General features: G+C 38.9%; 1 protein-coding gene across 1 annotated transcript in view; it reads right to left on the bottom strand.

Moving 5' to 3' along the window:
• Positions 1-1,390: 1,390 nt before the first annotated feature.
• The window catches only part of STX17 (syntaxin 17), a 97,750-nt gene continuing 78,415 nt past the window's right edge, over positions 1,391-20,725 (bottom strand). The window contains exons 5-8 of the mRNA XM_065879269.1: positions 19,881-19,996; positions 19,752-19,802; positions 2,981-3,067; positions 1,391-2,231 (exon numbers count right to left, since the gene is read on the bottom strand). Coding sequence (XP_065735341.1) covers positions 1,992-2,231; positions 2,981-3,067; positions 19,752-19,802; positions 19,881-19,996 — 494 coding nt within the window. The 3' untranslated portion in view covers positions 1,391-1,991. The remainder of the gene's footprint in view (positions 2,232-2,980; positions 3,068-19,751; positions 19,803-19,880; positions 19,997-20,725) is intronic.

Raw genomic sequence — 20,725 nt, 5'->3', positions numbered from 1 at the left:
TTACAGGTTGGGATAAAGATCACATATCAAATACTGGATCAGAATCTGACACTTACTCAAAGTACTTGCCTTCTTGGTATTATATTAAAGATATGAGTCAGCAGGTAGCAATACTTGATGTTTTCCAGTTATTTAAGAACAATGAGAAATGGTGGGTTGCCTCATTGGAATTCACTGGTGAGAAGCAAAAAGTATGAGAGAGAAAGGTCTCTTTAGATTAGATACAGAAGTAAAAGGTAGCAATCAATAAAAGTTATTAAGAGTAAACTCAGCAAGAGAGAAGTGATAAACCATTCAACTACTCGATGAATCCATTTGGTTCCTGAGCAGAGAGTTCACATCTTCTGTGGTGTAGGTGCCCTTTCCTCTGTCCTCAGAAAATAAAGAATAAGGCAAAAGGTGGTTCCTTCCTATTTCAAATCAGTTGAGGGTACAGGATGAGGCTGCCTATATAATCTTAAATTCTTTTTTCCTAAATTTAAAACTTTTCTGCTATTTGAGATAGACAGTGGGTTGGGCTGAGCCATGCTTGCTGTCAATGTCAAGTGTTGAGATTAGCACCACAAATCATCCACCAGGACTGAGTTTTGGCATCAGGCTTTGTCCATCATCAACCTTGAATGTGAGAAAAGGCAAGCATGAATGTCATTCTTGGGAAGAAACAGCAGCTGTGCAAAGTGAAGGAATCACAGGAGATAGCAAAGCCTGGGGAAAAGGATGGTAGCAACAGAAGTGAGGTAGAAAGCTAGTTCTTAGCTCCTCCAAGTGCCAGCTTAAGAGACTTAGGGTCAAACACTCCCTGCACGGCAAGTACATGAGCCCCCTGAAATTGTAGGATGCCCCAAGAAATGATCTGGTGTTCCCCACTTGCTTATTTTTTTAGCTCAAAGTCTAACAGTGCTGGAAGTATTTGGAAATCGACACCTCCTCTTTCTCTCTCTTTTTTACCTAGAGGTTACAGTAGAGGATGAACAAAGATGGCAGCCAATCCAAAAAAAAAAAAAACAAAAAAACAAAAAACAACAACAAAAAAACCCAAACATTTGTTATAAAGCAGAAACTGACACATCATTGTAGAGCAATGATACTCTAATAAAGATGTTAAAAGAAAAAAACAAAACAGATTATGAGAGAAGTCTGCATTACACATGGGTAGAATTCACCCCATAAGTCAAAGAACTTTTCAAAATTACAAGGGAGGGAAGGCAGAGGGGACTAGATGTTTGAGGTGTTAAGAGACAGGCTGACAGAGCAAGCTTAGTGACTGGCTTTGTAAGTCTACCACTTGAGACTCTGTGTTCTTTATTTACAGAGAGGCAGAAAAAAGAGTTCAGAGCAGAAGCCAGGGTCATAAATTAAGATATCTGAAAGAGAAGTTGGGCCTCTCTTTCCATTTTCTTACACTATTTGCTTCCTTCACTTGAAAATATTGTTAGACCAAATTGCAATAGGGCTCACCAAACGGACTCCGTTATGCAGTTTACTCACGCACCTTGCTAGGTCCTGATTTCCCTATTTGATATGAAAAGCTGCTGAACTTCTATTCTTTTCTCTGCTAAAATGCCTAAAAAAACTACATTTAGGAGATAAAGAAGCATATTTACAATATGCTTAGCCTTGGAGTCTCCAAGTCAGGGTTATGGAAGAAACTATTCTGAAAACTATCCTTCCATAACCCAACATGTTCACACATCACAAATCCTTATCAAAGTTATGGTTGAGTTTTCACATTTCCAGGTAAAAAATCTGCTCCCTGGCAGTCCTTAAACTTTACCTGACAAACACTGTACACCCTCAGTCCAGGCTCCTCAATCTCTAACATCCCCATTAACACCCCAGTAAACAACAAAATATATCCACTTATCACAGTTCAATCCCACTTGAGCATCTGTAGCCACTATTTTGATATAATCATGTTCCAAAAGCTGACTGAGTGTCCAACAGCAGCAAAGGATAGACATGTTGGCGCCAGTAATACTGAAGTTTGGTTTTTAACTGCATTTTTTGTCAGTTTGGCTGGGAAGATTTGGACAGCTGGAAGTGAGCTTCTCCATCATTTTCTGTTTCTTTCTTTGTAACAATTTTCCACCTGTGAAGCCCAACACCCCACCACCAAGTGCAGCTGCAATTCCTGCCACTTTGAAGCCTGCAAGGAGGCCAATCGGACCCCCCACCACTCCTCCGATGAGTGCACCTGCCACAGGCAGAGCTGCCAGCTTGTATTTTGCAGCCTGTAAAAAAAAAAAAAAAAAAAAAAAAATTCAATTTAGAAATTGAGTTGAGAATATCTCCCTGTGGTGATGTGCATTTTCCTCTCATTACTCCTGGCAATGCCTCTTTAACTCGTGGTACATAATTAACCTTAGAGATCGTTCTGGGGTCAGGGGAGGGGAGAAAATATTCCACAGGTACTACAATTGCTCCAGATCTCAGAACTTAAGAGAAATGAGCTACAAAGAGTAGACTGCTATAAATTGATTTTACTTGCAAAACAATCAATCCACTAACTATCTAGCTGGCTTATTTAAACAGTTTCAGCAGCCACAGATACTCCCAAAGCTTTTAAATTGCAGAGATTATTTCGTGCGAATACCTGGGGTTAAAAGCAACATTCTATGGGAAACAAATGGACCCACTCCATGTGTGCTGTCATGTCCTTACAATTTTGCCCCTATTGGATTCTGGAAACCCTCTCTATGCCTCTCCCTGAACTCCTGCAAATATCCCCTTGTAACACCAAATGCCTTAAAGTAGGGCTTCAGTTTATTCTCTTTGAAAAAATTTCTCTCCCAACAGAATGAATCTTAGAGCAGAATATTACAAGAGCCATTGATTTCTCGCACTACCTATGTGTCATTTCTTCCTTATTTTCTTAATTGCTGGTTCCCTCAACATTAAAGAGAGCAGATCAATTGGGTTAATACTAGGGATTCCTGAGAGCCAGAGTACCATTGATTTGTCAGCAGGAGCAGAATCTTACCTTCCCCAAGTTTTTGGTTCCCTCTTCAACGTTCACAGCAGCACTGTTGACATGGTCTTCAACGCTGTCAATCTTCTCCTGCTGAGACTAGATGCAAAGGAATTATGAGTGAGCGTCCCTGCTGGGCAGCAGCAGTCAGCCAATACACACTATTTTAATTCCTGTAATCAGAGCCCTGGGTACTACAGCCTTGCAGTCTTAATAGCATCTGATAAACGATGTCGAAAATAAAATTCACTCATATGAAAAATGGAGGGTAACTTAATTATTAGATGAGGGTGGCACCTTTATAGAAAAAAGCATCTCACACTAAAATTCAATCAAACATACAAACATATTATGCTCCAAATGAATCTACTTTCCAGGAGGAAAAATATCTAAATAAGCATTTACGTGTCATGTTGGGTTTTACAGAAAAAAACAAAAACAAAATCAAACCAAAAAGCCTTTTCTAACTTACCTTCTTTGAAGATTCAGTTTAAAACAGGCAAACTTCCCTAGGATTTAAATGCCCTTGATCCAATAAACACAAATTATTATATTTTAGGAATAAGAATATAATATGGCTTGATCTGCCATGAAATTGTTCCACCTGTGATATGCACTAGGGAGTAGTAAATGAATTTACTGTCCCATGTTTTATTTTTGGCCCATGTTTTACACCTGTACACTTTAATACATTTTAAAATCGTGACAAGTTAAAATGTTTCGGATCCAACATATTAATAAAGCATTCTACATAAAAAGGCAACACCTGTGCTGACACAACAGAAACTCATGGAATCTCTGGGTAGAAGGAATGTTTAGGTCATTGAGTGCAATTTTCCCCTCAGCTGTGTGAAGTCTCACTACACTTCTGACAAGTGGCTACTGAATCTCTGCTCAAACACCTCCAGTGACAGGAACTCACTACTTGACACAGGAACACACTTTTATTTATTAAAAAATTTTTTAATTTTTATTTATTTATTTTTGGCTGTGTTGGGTCTTTGCTGCTGTGCGTGGGCTTTCTCCAGTTGCGGTGACGGGGGGCTACTCTTCGTTGCGGTGCAAGGGCTTCTCATCGCAGTGGCTTTTCCTGTTGTGGAGCATGGGCTCTAGGCACACAGGCTTCAGTAGTTGTGGCACACGGGCTCAGTAGTTGTGGCTCACGGGCTCTAGTGCACAGGCTCAGTAGCTGTGGTGCACGGGCTTAGTTGCTCCGTGGCACGTGGGATCTTCCTGGACCAGGGCTCGAACCTGTGTCCCCTGCATTGGCAGGTGGATTCTTAACCACTGTGCCACAGGGAAGTCCCACACTCCCGTTTTTAAATCAACTTATTCATACGGAATTTACATATGATAATACGTGGCCAATTTTTAGGGCATATACTTTGATTAGTTCTGACAAATGTATAAACCCACGTAACCACGATCACATCAACATATACACTATTTAGTTTTTGTTTTTTTTAATTCACAGAAAAAAGAAGAGAATCCCTCTTTGATCCCAGCTAAATTTCAACTTCTACAATGACTGTGAAATAATTCAACTTTAATCCTGAAGTATTTGATTGCCCTTATGTAACTGACCTCTTCATTTATACTGAAGCAATTATAACTAACACACTGTTCTAATTCCAATCATTTCATTTGAGAACATGAAACCCAAACAACACATCTAATTTTTCTCCACAGTTGCTTCCTACCAGTATCAATGACATTCTTTCCCTTCTCATATCCTTTTCACTACTGGAACTTTACATGGTATCCCTTCATTCCCGTATTCTCCACTACTATCTTGACATCTCTAACACAATCCCTAAAAAAGTTCTTTATCAGTTTTCCTTCCAACATCTCTGTCAGAGCAAATACAACAGTGGTTCTCATGCATAAGTGTGCACCAGAATCACCTGGAGGACTTCTCAAAACACAGGTTGCTGGGCCCCATCCCCAGAGTTTGATTTAGCAGGCTTGGGATGAGGCCTGAGAATTTGCATTTCTAATGAGTTCCCAGGTGACGCTGATGGTGCAACTCCATGATTCTCATACTTTAAAAACCACTAGTATCTATACACCATAGGATTAAGGGCACAACCTTTGGTCAGATGTCCTGTGTTCAAATCCCAGCACTATCACTGTGCGCCCTTGGACAAATTACTCAAGCTCTCTAGGTGTCAGTATTCTCATCTGCCAACTGAGGAGAATGATCCTTACACCTCACACAGCTGAACTGAGGATAAAATGAGACAGTGTCTGTAGAGTATGAGGGTAAAAATTTGAAAAGTCATTGTCTTCCCGAGAAAGCTTAACTCCCATCTTTTCTATCAAAAAATATATCAAACTTTTTCCTGTGATGCTTGAAAATTTCTGGGGCACTACAACATTGAATCTCTCCTAGCATTCACTCATTCATTCATTCAATTTGTATTTTCCTGAGACAATAAAACTTCTTTTATGTTGGCTTTCTTTTTCCAACCCACAGAGGCATCGAGTGCCAGTGCTTGTAACATTCAGCTTGTCTTGATTTCTGTCGTTATTTCTATTTGGGACACCCCCAACATTTTCAGTTCTTGCCGGAAAGTCTATGCTAGCAGATCAATCACAGGTATAAAAATATCAACCTTCGTATCTTGACTAGTTGAGGAGTAGAGGGAAAAGGCAACATGTCTCCTTTCTCTCAGCCCCAAAATAATTCTGCCACGATGGTACAGGCTGCCAGGATTATTGCCATTTCTATACTCCAAGAGTGATTTCAAGACCTCAGGAGAAAAAATATTTTTAATGATTTTTTCTAAAAAGGTTGGATACTGAAGCTCTATGACCTTTTTTCAATAAAGTGAAATTTTAAAAAGTTTTTAATATTTTTTTCCAAGGGCATGGAGTCAAGATGGCAGCATGGGAGGACGCGGAGTTTGCATCTTCCCACAACTAGGACACCTGCCGGACACTGGTGGGGGACCTTGAAGCCCAAGGAGATGGGAGGAGGAACCCCCAAGTGACTGGGTAGGATGTGGGGGGGGAGTGAGGGGGGAGGAGAAGTGGAGGCTGGACAGGACCGGTGCCCATGAGGGGTGGCTGGGTGAGGGGAGGGGTTCCCATGCCTGGAGGAACCCTCAGGGGCTCGGAAGACCAGGCGAGGCGTGGTGGGCGTTTCCCCTGCCCACTTGGGCCCCGGGAAGCCTGCTGGGCTCCTGAGCCTGGTCCTCTGCCCTCTGGCGCCCCCTCCGGCCGCATGGGTGCTAGGGGTGTGGGAGGGATGGAGTGGGGAGAAGAGGAGGAGAGGTGGACAGTGGACAGGGAACCCTCTGGGACCAGAGGATCAGGGGAAGCACTGCAGGCACTTCCCCTGCCCACTCGGCCCTGGGAAGCCTGTTGAACTTCCACATCTGGTTCCCTGCCTTCTGGGGCCACCCTCTGGCCACATGGGTCCTAGGGGCATAGGAGTGGGGGGGAAGAAGAGAGGCTAACAGGGAGGGAAGCTCTGGGATCGGAGGATGGGGGAACACGCCTAGCATATCCCCGACCCGCTCGGGCCCAGGGATCCTGCTGGGGTCCTGGACCTGGTCCTCTGCCCTCCAAGGCCAGAGGCACTCCTGGGCCCCTCCTTTTCCAGCCCTGTGGGCCCTAAACATAGGTCCTGCCCATCACCTAAACCCTGCCCCTGCCTAAGCTCCATGCCCCACAGCCAAGGCCTTTTCTGGCTTTTTTTTTTTCTCCTCTTTTTTGCTATTGTGGTTGTTTTACATTCTGGTTGTTGTTTCATCTATATATATTTTTTGATAAATTTATTTATTTTATTATTTTTGGCTGCATTGGGTCTTTGTTGCTGCACGTGGGCTTTCTCTAGCTGTGGCGAGCAGGGGCTACTCTTTGTTGCAGTGTGCATGGTTCTCATTGTAGTGGCTTTTCTTGTTGTGGAGCAGGGGCTCTAGGCACATTGGCTTCAGTAGTTGTGGTGCATGGGCTCAGCAGTTGTGCCTCGTAGGCTTTAGAGCACAGGCTCAGTAGTTGTGGCACATGGGCTTAGTTGCTCCGTGGCATGTGGGATCTTCCTGGGCCAGGGCTTGAACCTGTGTCCCCTGCACTGGCAGGTAGATTCCTAACCACTGCACCACCAGGGAACACCCTCATCTATATTTTAATTTTTTTCTAACATATCTGTTAGTTTTCTAATTTATTTTATTTTTTACTCTTTCTTACTGTTCTGCTCCTTTTTTTGTGCCATCCTGCATGGCTTGTGGGATCTAGGTTCACAAGCCAGGGGTCAGGCCTGAGCTCCTGTGGTGGGAGCGCTGAGTCCGAACCACTCAACTAACAGAGAACCTCAGACCCCAGGGAATATTCAACAGAGTGAGGTATCCTGGAGGTCCTCATCTTGGCACCAAGACCCAGCTCTACCCAACAGCCTACAAACTCCAGTGCTGGAAGCCTCAGGCCAAACAACCAGTAAGACAGGAACACAATCCCACCTGTCCAAAAAAAAAAAAAAAGGATGACAAAATATATGGCACAGATGAAGGAACAAGGTAAAAACCTATAAGACCAAATAAATGAAGAGGAAATAGGCAACCTACCTGAAAAAGAATTCAGAGTAATGATAGTAAAGATGATCTAGAATCTGAAGTAGAATGGAGGCATGGATCGAGAAAATACAAGAAATGTTTAACAAAGATCTAGAAGAGCTGAAGAACAAACCATCAGAGATGAACAACAAAATATATGAAATGAAAAATACACTAGAAGGAATCAATAACAGAATAACTGAGGCAGAAGAACGAATAAGTGAGCTGGAAGACAGAATGGTAGAAATAACTGCTGAGGAGAAGAATAAAGAAAAAAGAATGAAAAGAATTGAAGACAATCTCAGAGACCTCTGGGACAGCACTAAACACACCAACATTTGAATTATAGGGGAGCCAGAAGAAGAAGAGAAAAAGAAAGGGTCTGAGAAAATATTCAAAGAGATTATAGTGGAAAATTTCCCTAACATGGGAAAGGAAATGGTCACCCAAGTCCAGGAAGCACAGAGAGCCCCATACAAGATAAATCCAAGGAGAAACACACCAAGACACATATTAAACAAACAAACAAACATTAATTCAAAGAAAAAATATTAAAAGCAGCAAGGGAAAAGCAAAAAATAACATACAAAGGAATTCCCCTAAGGTTACCAGCTGATTTTTCTGCAGGCCAGAAGGGAGTGGCAGGATATTCTTAAAGTGATGAAAGAGAAAAACATACAACCAAGATTACTCTACCCAGCAAGGATCTCATTCAGATTTGATGGAGAAATCAAAAGCTTTACAGAGAAGCAAAAGCTAAGTGAATTCAGCACCACAAACCCAGCTTTACAAATGCTAAAGGAACTTCTCTAGGCAGGAAACACAAGAGAAGAAAAAGACCCACAAAAATAACCCCAAAACAATTAAGAAAGTGGTAATAGGAACATACATTCAATAATAACCTTGAATGTAAATGGACTAAATGCTCCAACCAAAAGACACAGACTGGCTGAATGGATACAAAAACAAGACCCATATATATGCTGTCTACAAGAGACCCGCTTCAGACCTAGGGACACATACAGACTGAAAGTGAAGGGTTGGAAAAAGATATTCTATGCAAATGGAAATCAAAGGAAAGCAGGAGGAGCAATACTTGTATCAGATAAAATAGACTTTAAAATAAAGACTGTTACAAGAGATAAGGAAGGACACTACATAATGATCGAGGGATCAATCCAAGAAGAAGATATAACAATTATAAATATTTACGCACCCAACACAGGAGCACCTACCTCAATACATGAGGCAAACGCTAACAACCATAAAAGGGGAAATTCACAGTAACACAATAAGAGAAGGGGAATTCAACACCCCACTTACACCAATGGACAGATCATCCAGACAGAAAATAAATAAGGAAACACAAGCTTTAAATGACACAATAGACCAGATAGATTTAATTGATATTTATAGGGCATTCCACCTGAAAGTGGCAGAATACACTTTCTTCTCAAGTGCACACGGAACATTCTCCAGGACAGACCACATCTTGGGCCACAAATCAAGCCTTGGAAAATTTAAGAAAACTGAAATCATACCAAGCATCTTTTCTGACCACAATACTATGGATTATAAATTAGTTACAGGAAAAATTAGTTATAGGAAAAAAACTCCACAAATACATGGAGGCTAAACAGTGCACTACTGAATAACCAAGAGATCACTGAAGAAATCAAAGAGGAAATAAAAAAAATACATAGAAACAAATGACAATGAAAACACAACGACCCAAAACCTACGGGACTCAACAAAAGCAGTTCTAAGAAGGAAGTTTACAGCAATTCAATCTCACCTCAAGAAACAAGAAAAATCTCAAATAAACAATCTAAACTCACACCTAAAGCAACTAGAGAAAAAAGAACAAAGAAAACCCAAAGTCAGTAGAAGGAAAGAAATCATAAAGGTCAGAGCAGAAATAAATGAAACAGAAACAAAGTGAACAACAGCAAAGATCAATAAAACTAAAAGTTGGTTCTTCGAGAAGATCAACAAAATTGATAAACCTTTAGCCAGACTCATCAAGAAAAAAAGGGAGAGGACGCAAATCAATAAAATTATAAATGAAAAAGGAGAAATCACAGACAATGCAGAAATACAAAGGATTATAAGAGACTACTACAAACAACTATATGCCAATAAAAATGGACAACCTTGAAGAAATGGACAAATTCTTGAAAAGGTACAATTTTTTAACACTGAACCAGGAAGAATTAGAAAATATAAACAGACCAATCACAAGTAATGAAACTGAAATTAAATCTTCCAACAAACAAAGCCCAGGACCAGATGGCTTCACAGGTGAATTCTATCAAACATTTAGAGAAGAGCTAACACCCATCCTTCTCAAACTCTTCCAAAAAATTGCAGAGGGAGGAACACTCCCAAATTCGTTCTATGAGGCCACCATCACCTTGATACCAAAACCAGACAAAGATATCCCCAAAAAAGAAAATTACAGACCACTATCACTGATGAACACAGATGCAAAAATCCTCAACAAAATACTAGCAAACAGAATCTAACAACACATTAAAAGAATCATACACCATGATCAAATGGGGCTTATCCCAGGAATGCAAGGATTTTTCAATATATGCAAATCAATCAATGTGATACACCATATTAACAAATTAAGGAAAAAGAAACATGTGATCATCTCAATAGATGCAGAAAAAGCTTTTGACAAAACTCAACACTGTTTTATGTTAAAAACTCTCCACAAAATGGGCATAGAGGTAACCTACCTCAACATAATATAGGCCATGTATGACAAACACACAGCAAACACCATTCTCAATCGTGAAAAACTGAAAGCATTTCCACTAAACTCAGGAACAAGACAAGAATGTCACTCTCGCCACACCTATTCAACATAGTTTTCGAAGTCCTAGCCAAGGCACTCAGAGAAGAAAAAGAAATAAAAGGAATACCAATTGGAAAAGAAGAAGTAAAACTGTCACTGTTTGCAGATGACATGATACTATACATAGAAAATCCTAAAGATGCCACCAGAAAACTACCAGAACTAATCAATGAATTTGGTAAGGTTGCAGGATACAAAATTAATGCACAGAAATCTCTTGCATTCCTATACACCAACAATGAAAAATCAGAAAGAGAAATTAAGGAAATAATCCAATTTACCATTGCAATAAAAAAATAAAATACCTAGGAACAAACCTACCTAAGGAGGCAAAAGACCTGTACTCAGAAAACTATAAAACACTGATAAGGGGCTTCCCTGGTGGCGCAGTGGTTGAGAGTCTGCCTGCCGATGCAGGGGACACAGGTTCGTGCCCCAGTCCGGAAAGATCCCACATGCTGCGGAGCGGCTGGGCCCGTGAGCCATGGCTGCTGAGCCTGTGCGTCCAGGGCCTGTGCTCCACAACGGGAGAGGCCACAACAGTGAGAGGTCCATGTACCGCAAAAAAAAACCACAAAAAACACTGATGAAAGAAATCAAAGATGACATAAACAGATGAAGAAATATACCATGTTCTTGTATTGGAAGAATCAATATCATGAAAATGACTATACTACCCAAAGCAATCTACATACTCAATGCAATCCCTATCAAATTACCAATGTCATTCTTGAGAATGCCAAATAGCCAAAGCAATCTTGAGAAAGAAAAACGGATTTGGAGGAATCAGGCTCCCTGACTTCAAACTATACTATGAAGCAGCAATAATCAAGACAGTATGGTACTGGCACAAAAACAGAAATACAGATCAATGGAACATGATAGAAAGCCCAGAGAGAAACTCACACACATATGATCAACTAATCTATGACAAAGGAGGCAAGAACATAAAATGGAGAAAAGACAGCCTCTTCCATAAGTGGTGTTGGGAAAACTGGACAGATACATGTAAAAGAATGAAATTAGAACACTACCTAACACCATACACAAAAATAAACTCAAAATGGATTAAAGACCTAAATATAAGACTGGACACTATAAAACTCTTAGAAGAAAACATAGGAAACACTCTGACAAAAACCACAATAAGATCTTTTTTGACCCACCTCTTAGAGTAATGAAAATAAAAACAAAAATAAACAAATGGGACCTAATGAAACTTCAAAGCTTTTGCACAGCAAAGGAAACCATAAACAAGACGAAAAGACAACCCTCAGAATGGGAGAAAATATTTGCAAACGAAGCAACTGACGAAGGATTAATCTCCAAAATATACAAACAGCTCATGGAGCTCAATATCAAAAAAACAAACAACCCAATTAAAATGGGTTGAATGGGCAGAAGACCTAAACGGACTTTTCACCAAAGAAGATATACAGATGCTCAACATCACTAATTATTAGAGAAACTCAAATCAAAACTACAATGAAGTATCACCTCACAGCAGTCAGAATGGCCATCATCAAAAGATCTACAAACAATAAATGCTGGAGAGGGTGTGGAGAAAAGGAAACCCTTTTGCACTGTTGGTGGGAATGTAAATTGATACAGCCACTATGGAGAACAGTATGGAGGTTCCTTAAAAAACTAAAAATAGAACTACCATATGACCCAGCAATCCCACTACTGGGCATACAACCTAAGAGAACCATAATTCAAAAGGACACATGTGCCCCAGTGTCCACTGTAGCACTATTTACAATAGCCAGAACATGGAAACAACCTAAATGTCCAATGACAGATGAATGGATAAAGAAGATATGGTACACATATACAATGGAATATTACTCAGCTATAAAAAGGAACGAAATTGGGTCATTTGTAGAGATGTGAATGGACCTGGAGTCTGTCATACAGAGTGAAGTAAGCCAAAAAAACAAGTATCGTATATTAACGCATATATGTGAAAGCTAGAAAAATGGTATACAGATGAACCTATATGCAAGGCAGGAATAGAGATGCAGACACAGAGAATGGACACATGGACACATGGACACATGGACACAGGCGGGGAAGGAGAGGGTGGGACGAATTGGGAGATTAGGATTGACATATATACACTACTATGCATAAAGTAGATAGCTAATGGGAACATGCTATAATGCACAGGAAGCTCAGCTTGGTGCTCTGTGACGACCTAGACGTGTGGGATGGTGGGGGGGTGAGGGTGGGTTGGAGGGAGGTCCAAGAGGAAGGGAATATAGGTATACATATAGCTGATTCACTTCATCGTACAGCAGAAACTAACACAACATTGTAAAGCAATTATACTCCAATTAAAAAAAATTTTTTTTCACAAAAATCCTTTGGAATAATTGGAGAAAGGACCACAAAACAAAATGAAGCCTGAGATCACTGATTATTTGAACTGTAATATTCCTCATCACCGCAATCACCAGTACTTGATAAAGCCTATCTCACCCTGGACAGTAGTCCACACCTGTAAAGACATATTTACTGATATCAGGAAGCTTGCTTAAATAATGGCATGGAGGTAAAGCAAAGCACAGACCAGCCCCTCTCCTGGGATCAACAAACAGTTGGCCCTCTTTCTTTTTATACTTTCTTCTTCCCCTATTTTGCTTGATTTGAATCTCAAATTTTGCCCATATCTTCAAATTCTATTCCTTGAGTAAGGAGGACTCAGTGATATAGTTAGACAATTATAGCTAGGCAGCAAATTGGTGTCAGAGTTGTCTATCACTGTCCATAGAATGCCAAACTAGACTCCATTCAGAGCTGAATCTGGTCACCACTTGTCCACTATGACCTTGGCTCTTTATGCTGGGCCAAACAATACATACATAACTTTATCCTGGTACAGCACACCAAGGTCCTAACAGTGGCAGCTCAGAAGCCTACACACCACTATCTACCAGCCATCCCTTTTTGCTTCTGATTTGCTTATGTTTGCTTTCATCTCCTAGGCCTCCCAAATCTGACAACCATTAAACTTCCTTTTTAACATTTGGCACCTCATATATGCTCTCAACATCCCTTTAACAATGAGTTAAAACCATTTATGAGGGACACTGTAGCTTTCTTAAACTAGAGTAATGTACAGACTTTTCCCTTTTTAAAGGAAAACAATTCTCGAAATACTCTAAGAATATGTCTATGGATTTTAAGAAACACTGAATTAGGTTTCCTTGTCTGCCTGAAAAAAATAACAGAATCTAGTTATAGGAGCACCTAAGAGTCTGAAAAAATGTGATTTATTAATATTTGTCAAGTAGAATGCAATTTAGGCATTTGAAGTCAAAACTAATGAAGAATTGTTTTTCCCTTGCTGGTAGTTGTACAGTTTAATCAGTGTGCTTGGAAAGCTACAGGTTTAAGAAGCTAATGCCAAAATTCCAGGTATGCTCCTTTATTCTTCACTCTCTAAATTCCAGCCAGCTTTCAAATCCAGCTTTAGTCTTAGATCCCAACCAAGTGAGCTATCTTGGTTCTGAACTCCAAAGATACATAATCTATATGCCTTAATTAACATGCAATCATATACAGAGAAAAGCCCAGAAACAAACACTATGATATACAGGCAGAGTATACTGTCCTACAGTAGGCAATAAACAGAGTAGGTAAGTATGGTGTTGACTTTAGGAGATTTTAGTAATAGAAAAGGGACTATAGGAACCATAGCTCTAAAATGTCTAAAGGTATTAGTGGTGGCAAAGCAGAATACCAAGCAAAGAGGGAATCTAATAAGGGAAGGACAAAAGAAAGAATGCAGTGGGTCAGTGTGGTAGGGAAGGGAGTGGGAAATAATAGAAAATATCTCATGGAGTCTTCCCACCAATTTACAAAGCTAGTGTTGTTAACATCCTCAAGGTCGCATTGGTAATAAATGGAGGAATCTGATCTAATCTATTACAACCCGGTTTTTACGCATTGGGACTAAAACTTGATTATAAAAGCCATAAGGAATAAGACAAAAGTTAGAGACAAAACTGGACTAGTTAGCAGTGGTGATGTGCTGTTGAGCGAATGGAGTTCTTCTAATTCCCCTTGACTAGAAATAGGGTTGGTTCCCCAGTTACAGGAATAGGACACTTGAGCAATAGGTTGAAGAAAAAAGCAGGGTGCCTAGTAGATATTAATTTATTAACATTTATTGGACCACATGTGGATCTCTCAATGGCTTTGCAAGTACTTTTTTATTGTGGTAAAAAAATATATAAAATTAACGATTTTTAAGTGTACAATTCAGTGGCATTAAGTACATTCACAATGTTGTGTAACTATCTTGACTAAACTATAGGTTCTTTTTTTATACTATTCTCTATTCTTCATTGAGTTTGGCACAGAGTTATGCACATAGAAAGCACTCCATAAATACATGGCTAATTAGCCTAGATACTATCATGACCATGTGATGATAATGAGAGGATGTGGTCACTCTTGTTACGTTCCCAAATCATATGGTGTCTAAATGGAGTTTCTGTTGAGTGCTTGACAATGTGGTCATGAGAACTCACTCACCCTGGGAACAGTAATCAGGGGTTCTCCCTTGAGCTTTTGCCTAATAGCATTCTGTCTCATGTCCTTACACAGACTATTATAAATAGGACATTTGTTTACAGCCATGGCTATACCCAAAGTTTTCCTGCACAAATCTTCCTCAGATTAGGGACTAGGAGCTGCTTACATAATGTAATCAGAAATACAACTTGTTAAATGGCCACAAACCCTTAATTTCCCTTTCATGTGCCTATTCCACTGGAAGAGAAATGTATTCCTTTTGAATGAGAAGAACTTTGTATATGTTTAGTTTGTTTTTTATATCAACTTTGAGGTATAATTTACATACATTGTAACTTATCCATGTTATCATGTACATATTGATGACTTTTGGCAAATGTAAATATTTATGTAACCATACAGATTTTACAAACTATGTACAGATTTTACAAACTGCATTAGATTGGATTATGAGTTACAATTATTGAATAAATCTTGATTGTAAAAACGATAAATATTTTGGGATTTATATTGTATTATTCCCTTTTATATGCAAATATATTAACACACTATACAGATACCTAATTCAGAAATTTCAAACATTTTGCTGCTTCTGATTTAGAAGCATTTAAAAAAGGAAAATGCTTTTAACAATTTTCTGTACTCAATTTTAGGCATTACATTCCAAGAAAAAAAATCCACAAACTAGAGAACAAGCAGAGTAAGTCGCTAGTACTGAAAAGCTGAGAAATCATGTTCTAGAAAGAACACATTAGAGAATCAAGAGTTCTTAAGAGAAGAAAATATGCTGAGGTGTGGTAGGGTTAGGAAGGATAATGTTGATCTCAAAGAAGTGAAAAACTTTTTGTTTTTTTTCCCTCTCCATTATGGTTTATTATAGGATATTGAACATAGTTCCCTGTGCTATACAGGGAACTATATTCAACAGGACCTTGTTGTTTATCCCTTCTATATATAATAATTTGCATCTGCTAATTCCGAATTCCCAATCCATCCCTCCCTAGCCCCACTTCCGCCTTGGCAACCACAAGTCTGTTCTCTATGTCTGTGAGTCTGTTTCTGTTTCGTAAATAAGTTCATTTGTGTCATATTTTAGATTCCACATGTAAGTGATATCATATGGTATCTTTCTCTTTCTGACTTACTTCACTTAGTATGATAATCTCTAGGTTCATTCATGTTGCTGCAAATGGCATTATTTCATTCTTTTTTATGGCTGAGTAGTATAGAGAAAACCGTAATGACGCCATAAAAAAACTACTAGAAATGATAAATGAATTCACCAAGGTAGCAGGATACAAGATTAGCATACAGAAATCTGTTGCATTTCTTTACACTAACAATGAAATATCAGAAAGAGAAAGTAAAAAAACAATCCCTTTTAAAATCACATCAAAAAAACCCCAAAACTTAGGAATAAACCTGACCAAGGAGGTGAAAGAATTGTAAGCTGAGAACTATAAAACACTGATAAAGGAAACTGAAGATGATGCAAAGAAATGTAAAGATATCCCATGTTCTTCAATTGGAGAAATTCATATTGTTAAAATGGCCATATACTCAAGGCAATCTACAGATTTAATACTATCCTTATCAAATTACCCATGACATTTTTCACAGACCTACAACGAATAATCCTGAAATTTATATGGAATCATAAAAGACCCAGAATTGCCAAAGCAATCCTGAAGAAAAAGAACAAAGCAGAAGGCATAACCTTCCCAGACTTCAGACAATACTACAAAGCTACAGTAATCAAAACAGTGTGGTACTGGCATACACAAAAAAAGACATATGGCTCAATGCAACAGAAAAGAGAGCCCCGAAATAAACCCACATACTTACAGTCAAATCTTCGACAAAGGAGGCAAGAATATACAATGGGAAAAGACAGTTTCTTCAGCAAGTGGTGCTGGGAAAGTTGGGCAGCTGCATGTAAACCAATGAAGTTAGAACACATCCTCTCACCATACACAAAAATAAACTCAAAATGGCTTAAAGACTTAAATGCAAGACTGACCCCTGAAAACTCCTAGAAGAGAACACAGACAAAATATTCTCTGACATAAATTGTGGCTAAGTTTTCTTTCTAGGTCAGTATCCTAAGGCAACTGAAATAAAAGCAAAAATAAACAAACAAGACCCAATCAAACTTATAAGCTTTTGCACAGCAAAGGAAACCATAAATAAAAATGAAAATACAACCTATGGATTGGGAGAAAATATTTGCAAACAATGCAACAAGGGATTAATTTCCAAAATATAAAACAGCTCATACAACTCAATAACAAAAAAACAAACAATCCAATCCAAAAATGGGCAGATGACCTAAACACATTTCTCCAAAGAAGACATGCAGATGGCCAATAGGCACAAGAAAAGATGCTCAATATCGCTATTAGAGAAATGCAAATCAAAACTACAATGGGGTACCACCTAACACCGGTCAGAATGACCATTATTAAAAGGTCTACAAATATCAAATACTGTAGAGGGTGTAGAAAAGGGAACCCTCCTATACTGCTGGTGGGAATGTAAATTGGTACAGCCACTCTAGAAAACAGCATGGAAGTTCCTCAAAAAACTGAAAACAGTTGCCATATGGTCCAGCAATCCCACACCTCTGCATATATCTGAAGAAAACTGTAATGTGAAAAGACACATTCGCCCCAATGTTCATAGCAGCACTATTTACAATAGCCAAGACATGGAAGCAACCTAAATGCCCATCGACATAATATGTCATCTGCATACACTGACAATTTTACCTCTTCTCTTCCAATTTGGATATGTTTTATTTTTGTCTTGTCTGATTCCTGTGGCTGGGCCTTCCAATGCTATGTTGATTAGAAGTGGTGAGAGTGGGCATCCTTGTCTTATTCCAGATTTTAGTGGGAAGGCTTTCAGCTTTTCACCGCTGAGTATTATGTTGGCTGTGGTGAAAAACTTTTATATGGTAAAAAGACCAAACTTTTTCAGGATATGGCTCCAGAGGGCAAAAGTACTAGAGGGAAGTTATTAAGGGTAGAGTTTACTTTACATAAGAAAAAACTTCTAAGAGTTAGAGACTCCAGATGGAATGGTTGTATCCCTGCACTGATCATCTATTTGAGAAGTTGGTGCAAGAGTAGAAGGATTAGATTAGTAGGCCTCCTAAGTCCTTTCCAAAAGGACAATTCTGAGATTGTATGATCTAGGAACTTCTTCTAATTTAACGCCAGATGTCAGGGAAACCATAACTCAAAGATGTACAACCCCTAAATCATGGTTTGATCAAGAACAATGAACTAAACCCAGACAGAAGCATATGCAGAAACAGACTTGCACCTGTATATACATACGTATACACACACACACACACACACACACACACACACACACACACACCCCTTCCCACAATTCCTGGGAAGGAAAAATAAGAATAACTTATAAAAATAATGACAAAATCTGTTCTATCTTTCCCACCAAATCTACTTTATGTTCCCTAGTCTATGTTAATAGTATCACTGGCAACCTGGTTACGCAGAATAAAGCCTTAATGTTTATTTTCTTTGACTCTTCCATCTTCCTCCAATTCCTACTAAGTCTACCCCAGAAATACCTCTCAGCTATCTTTTATCTTTATACTTGTATTGCCATGCTCTCAGTTAAACTCCTGCAATTGATTCCTAAGGTCCTTCCACCTATAATCTCCTCTTCCCTAGGGCTATTATTCACACTGCTAACAGTGATCTTTCTGAAGCACAGGCTATCACATCACTCTAATCTGCTCAAAAATCTACTGTCTCCTTGATACCTACAAAGTAAAGTTTAAATTCTTTGGTATGGCCTTCAATGGCATCTCAATCTCCTTGCTTAGTTTGCCCATGGTATCTTATGCTTTGGTTACACTGTAGTTCTTGTCATTCCTGAAAGGCTATACCCTTCTTTACTCCATGTTTTTGTTTAGATGTCTTCAAATGCACCCCCTCATTCCCTCCTGTGGAAATTTTACTCATTTTCCAAGGCTCAAGCAAATGCTACCTATCTTGTGACACTATCCTTAATGCTTCTATGTCACAACCCCTGGCTCCCTCCCTTGGAATTAAACAATTCTCCTTGGAGCCAATAATACTTCTTTTCACACCTTATTTTTGCATTTAGCAATAATGCTTGAAATTTCAGTTTTGGGTGAGTCCAACCTTATGGCCACCCACTGTAAATCCTTAAAGGCAGACAGCAGGCTTCATTTATTTCTATATCCAACCTTGTCAGAACCCCAATACCAAGTACCTTTTGTGTAAAAAGTGCTTAATAAAAATTTTTTTTAATTGAACTGGGATTTGAGGACAGTTAGACTTCTGTCCATGGCTCAATACCAGTCTTAAAAATTGTAAATTCAGGACTTCCCTGGTGGCACAGTGGTTAAGAATCTGCCAATGCAAGGGACATGGGTTCGAGCCCTGGTCCGGGAAGATCCCACATGCTGCAGAGCAACTAAGCCCATGCACCATAACTACTGAGCCCACGTGCCACAACTGCCGAAGCCCGTGTGCCTAGAGCCCGTGGTCTGCAACAAGAGAAGCCACTGCAATGAGAAGCTTGCGCACTGCAATGAAGAGTAGCCCCCGGTTGCTGCAACTAGAGAAAGCCCGCGCGCAGCAACGAAGACCCAACACAGACAAAAATTAAAAAATAATTTTTAAAAAAAGAATAAAGAGCCTTAATTTTTAAAAAATTGTAAATTGTATTAAAATTCTGATCAGAAGCCTAGTGATTGATAAAAGTCTCTTATCCTATTAATCTAACATCTCTGAGCCAAAAACAGTTATATACTTACATTCACTAGGAGAGAGAAATCAGTGACCAGTTGGCTAAGTTCAATTAAGTCCTTAAAAAGAAAGAGAAAGAGGAAGTTACTTACTTTCATGCCTCACAGCTACCAAAAGGAAAATCATTTTTAACATACCGCTTCTAAGGTTTCCCATGATTCTGCAGCATTTTGATCTCGAGGAATTTCAGGTAACACATATATCTGAGTCATACTCTGAGGATCAGCTTCATCTTCAGTAGTGTGAAATGTTCCTGGATGAACATAGCCTCATGTTTAGAGTTTATCTGCTTTGTTAGAAAGACGGTAGAATGAATCAATTCCATAAAACAACTACCATGTGAAATGCTAACTAACAGAATTTAGGCTAAAAGTAAATTGATTATATATCTATAGGCAAGTTAGTTAACAAGTATTTTTTCTTTAATTATTCTACAAAGTCATCTAAAAAAATTGCTACAAATACAACTTACCCAATCTGAATAACTAGGGCTAGATGTGGAAGTAGCACAAAGTAGAACTATTCTATTTGGCCAATGTTCTATGAAGAGATACCCAGTAGATATGTTTAACACTTTTCATTGCTAAATCATTAACATTTCTTTGGCTATTTTAGTAATAAACATCAGATTCACAAGATTTTAAAAGTAGGGAAGTGATGTATTTTTAGCAATGAAAATCAGTCATTTTTGGTAACAATAAATTTGTCATCAAACTAACATCTCTTACCATATGTATCTTTTTGTACATATTGCCATCCTTCTCCTCAGAGTAATTTTTCTGGCCCATGCCTCCACTGCTTCTATGTCATTTCTGGATTTTAAAAAGTCATCAACCCATTAAGGCTTTCCTCATTAAACACTGCTATAAAGATGAATTAATTTATACTCCAAACTCCACTTTCAAGTCTTTCTTATTTCCTTCTATTGGTTTTACCAATCCATTCATTAAACTGATATTTATAAAATGCCTACTATATGCCA

The sequence above is a fragment of the Phocoena phocoena genome, chromosome 6 (assembly GCF_963924675.1).
Source record: "Phocoena phocoena chromosome 6, mPhoPho1.1, whole genome shotgun sequence".
Lineage (NCBI taxonomy): Eukaryota > Metazoa > Chordata > Mammalia > Artiodactyla > Phocoenidae > Phocoena > Phocoena phocoena.
Note: the sequence above shows the minus strand (reverse complement) of the source record. Positions and strands in the feature narration are given on the sequence as shown.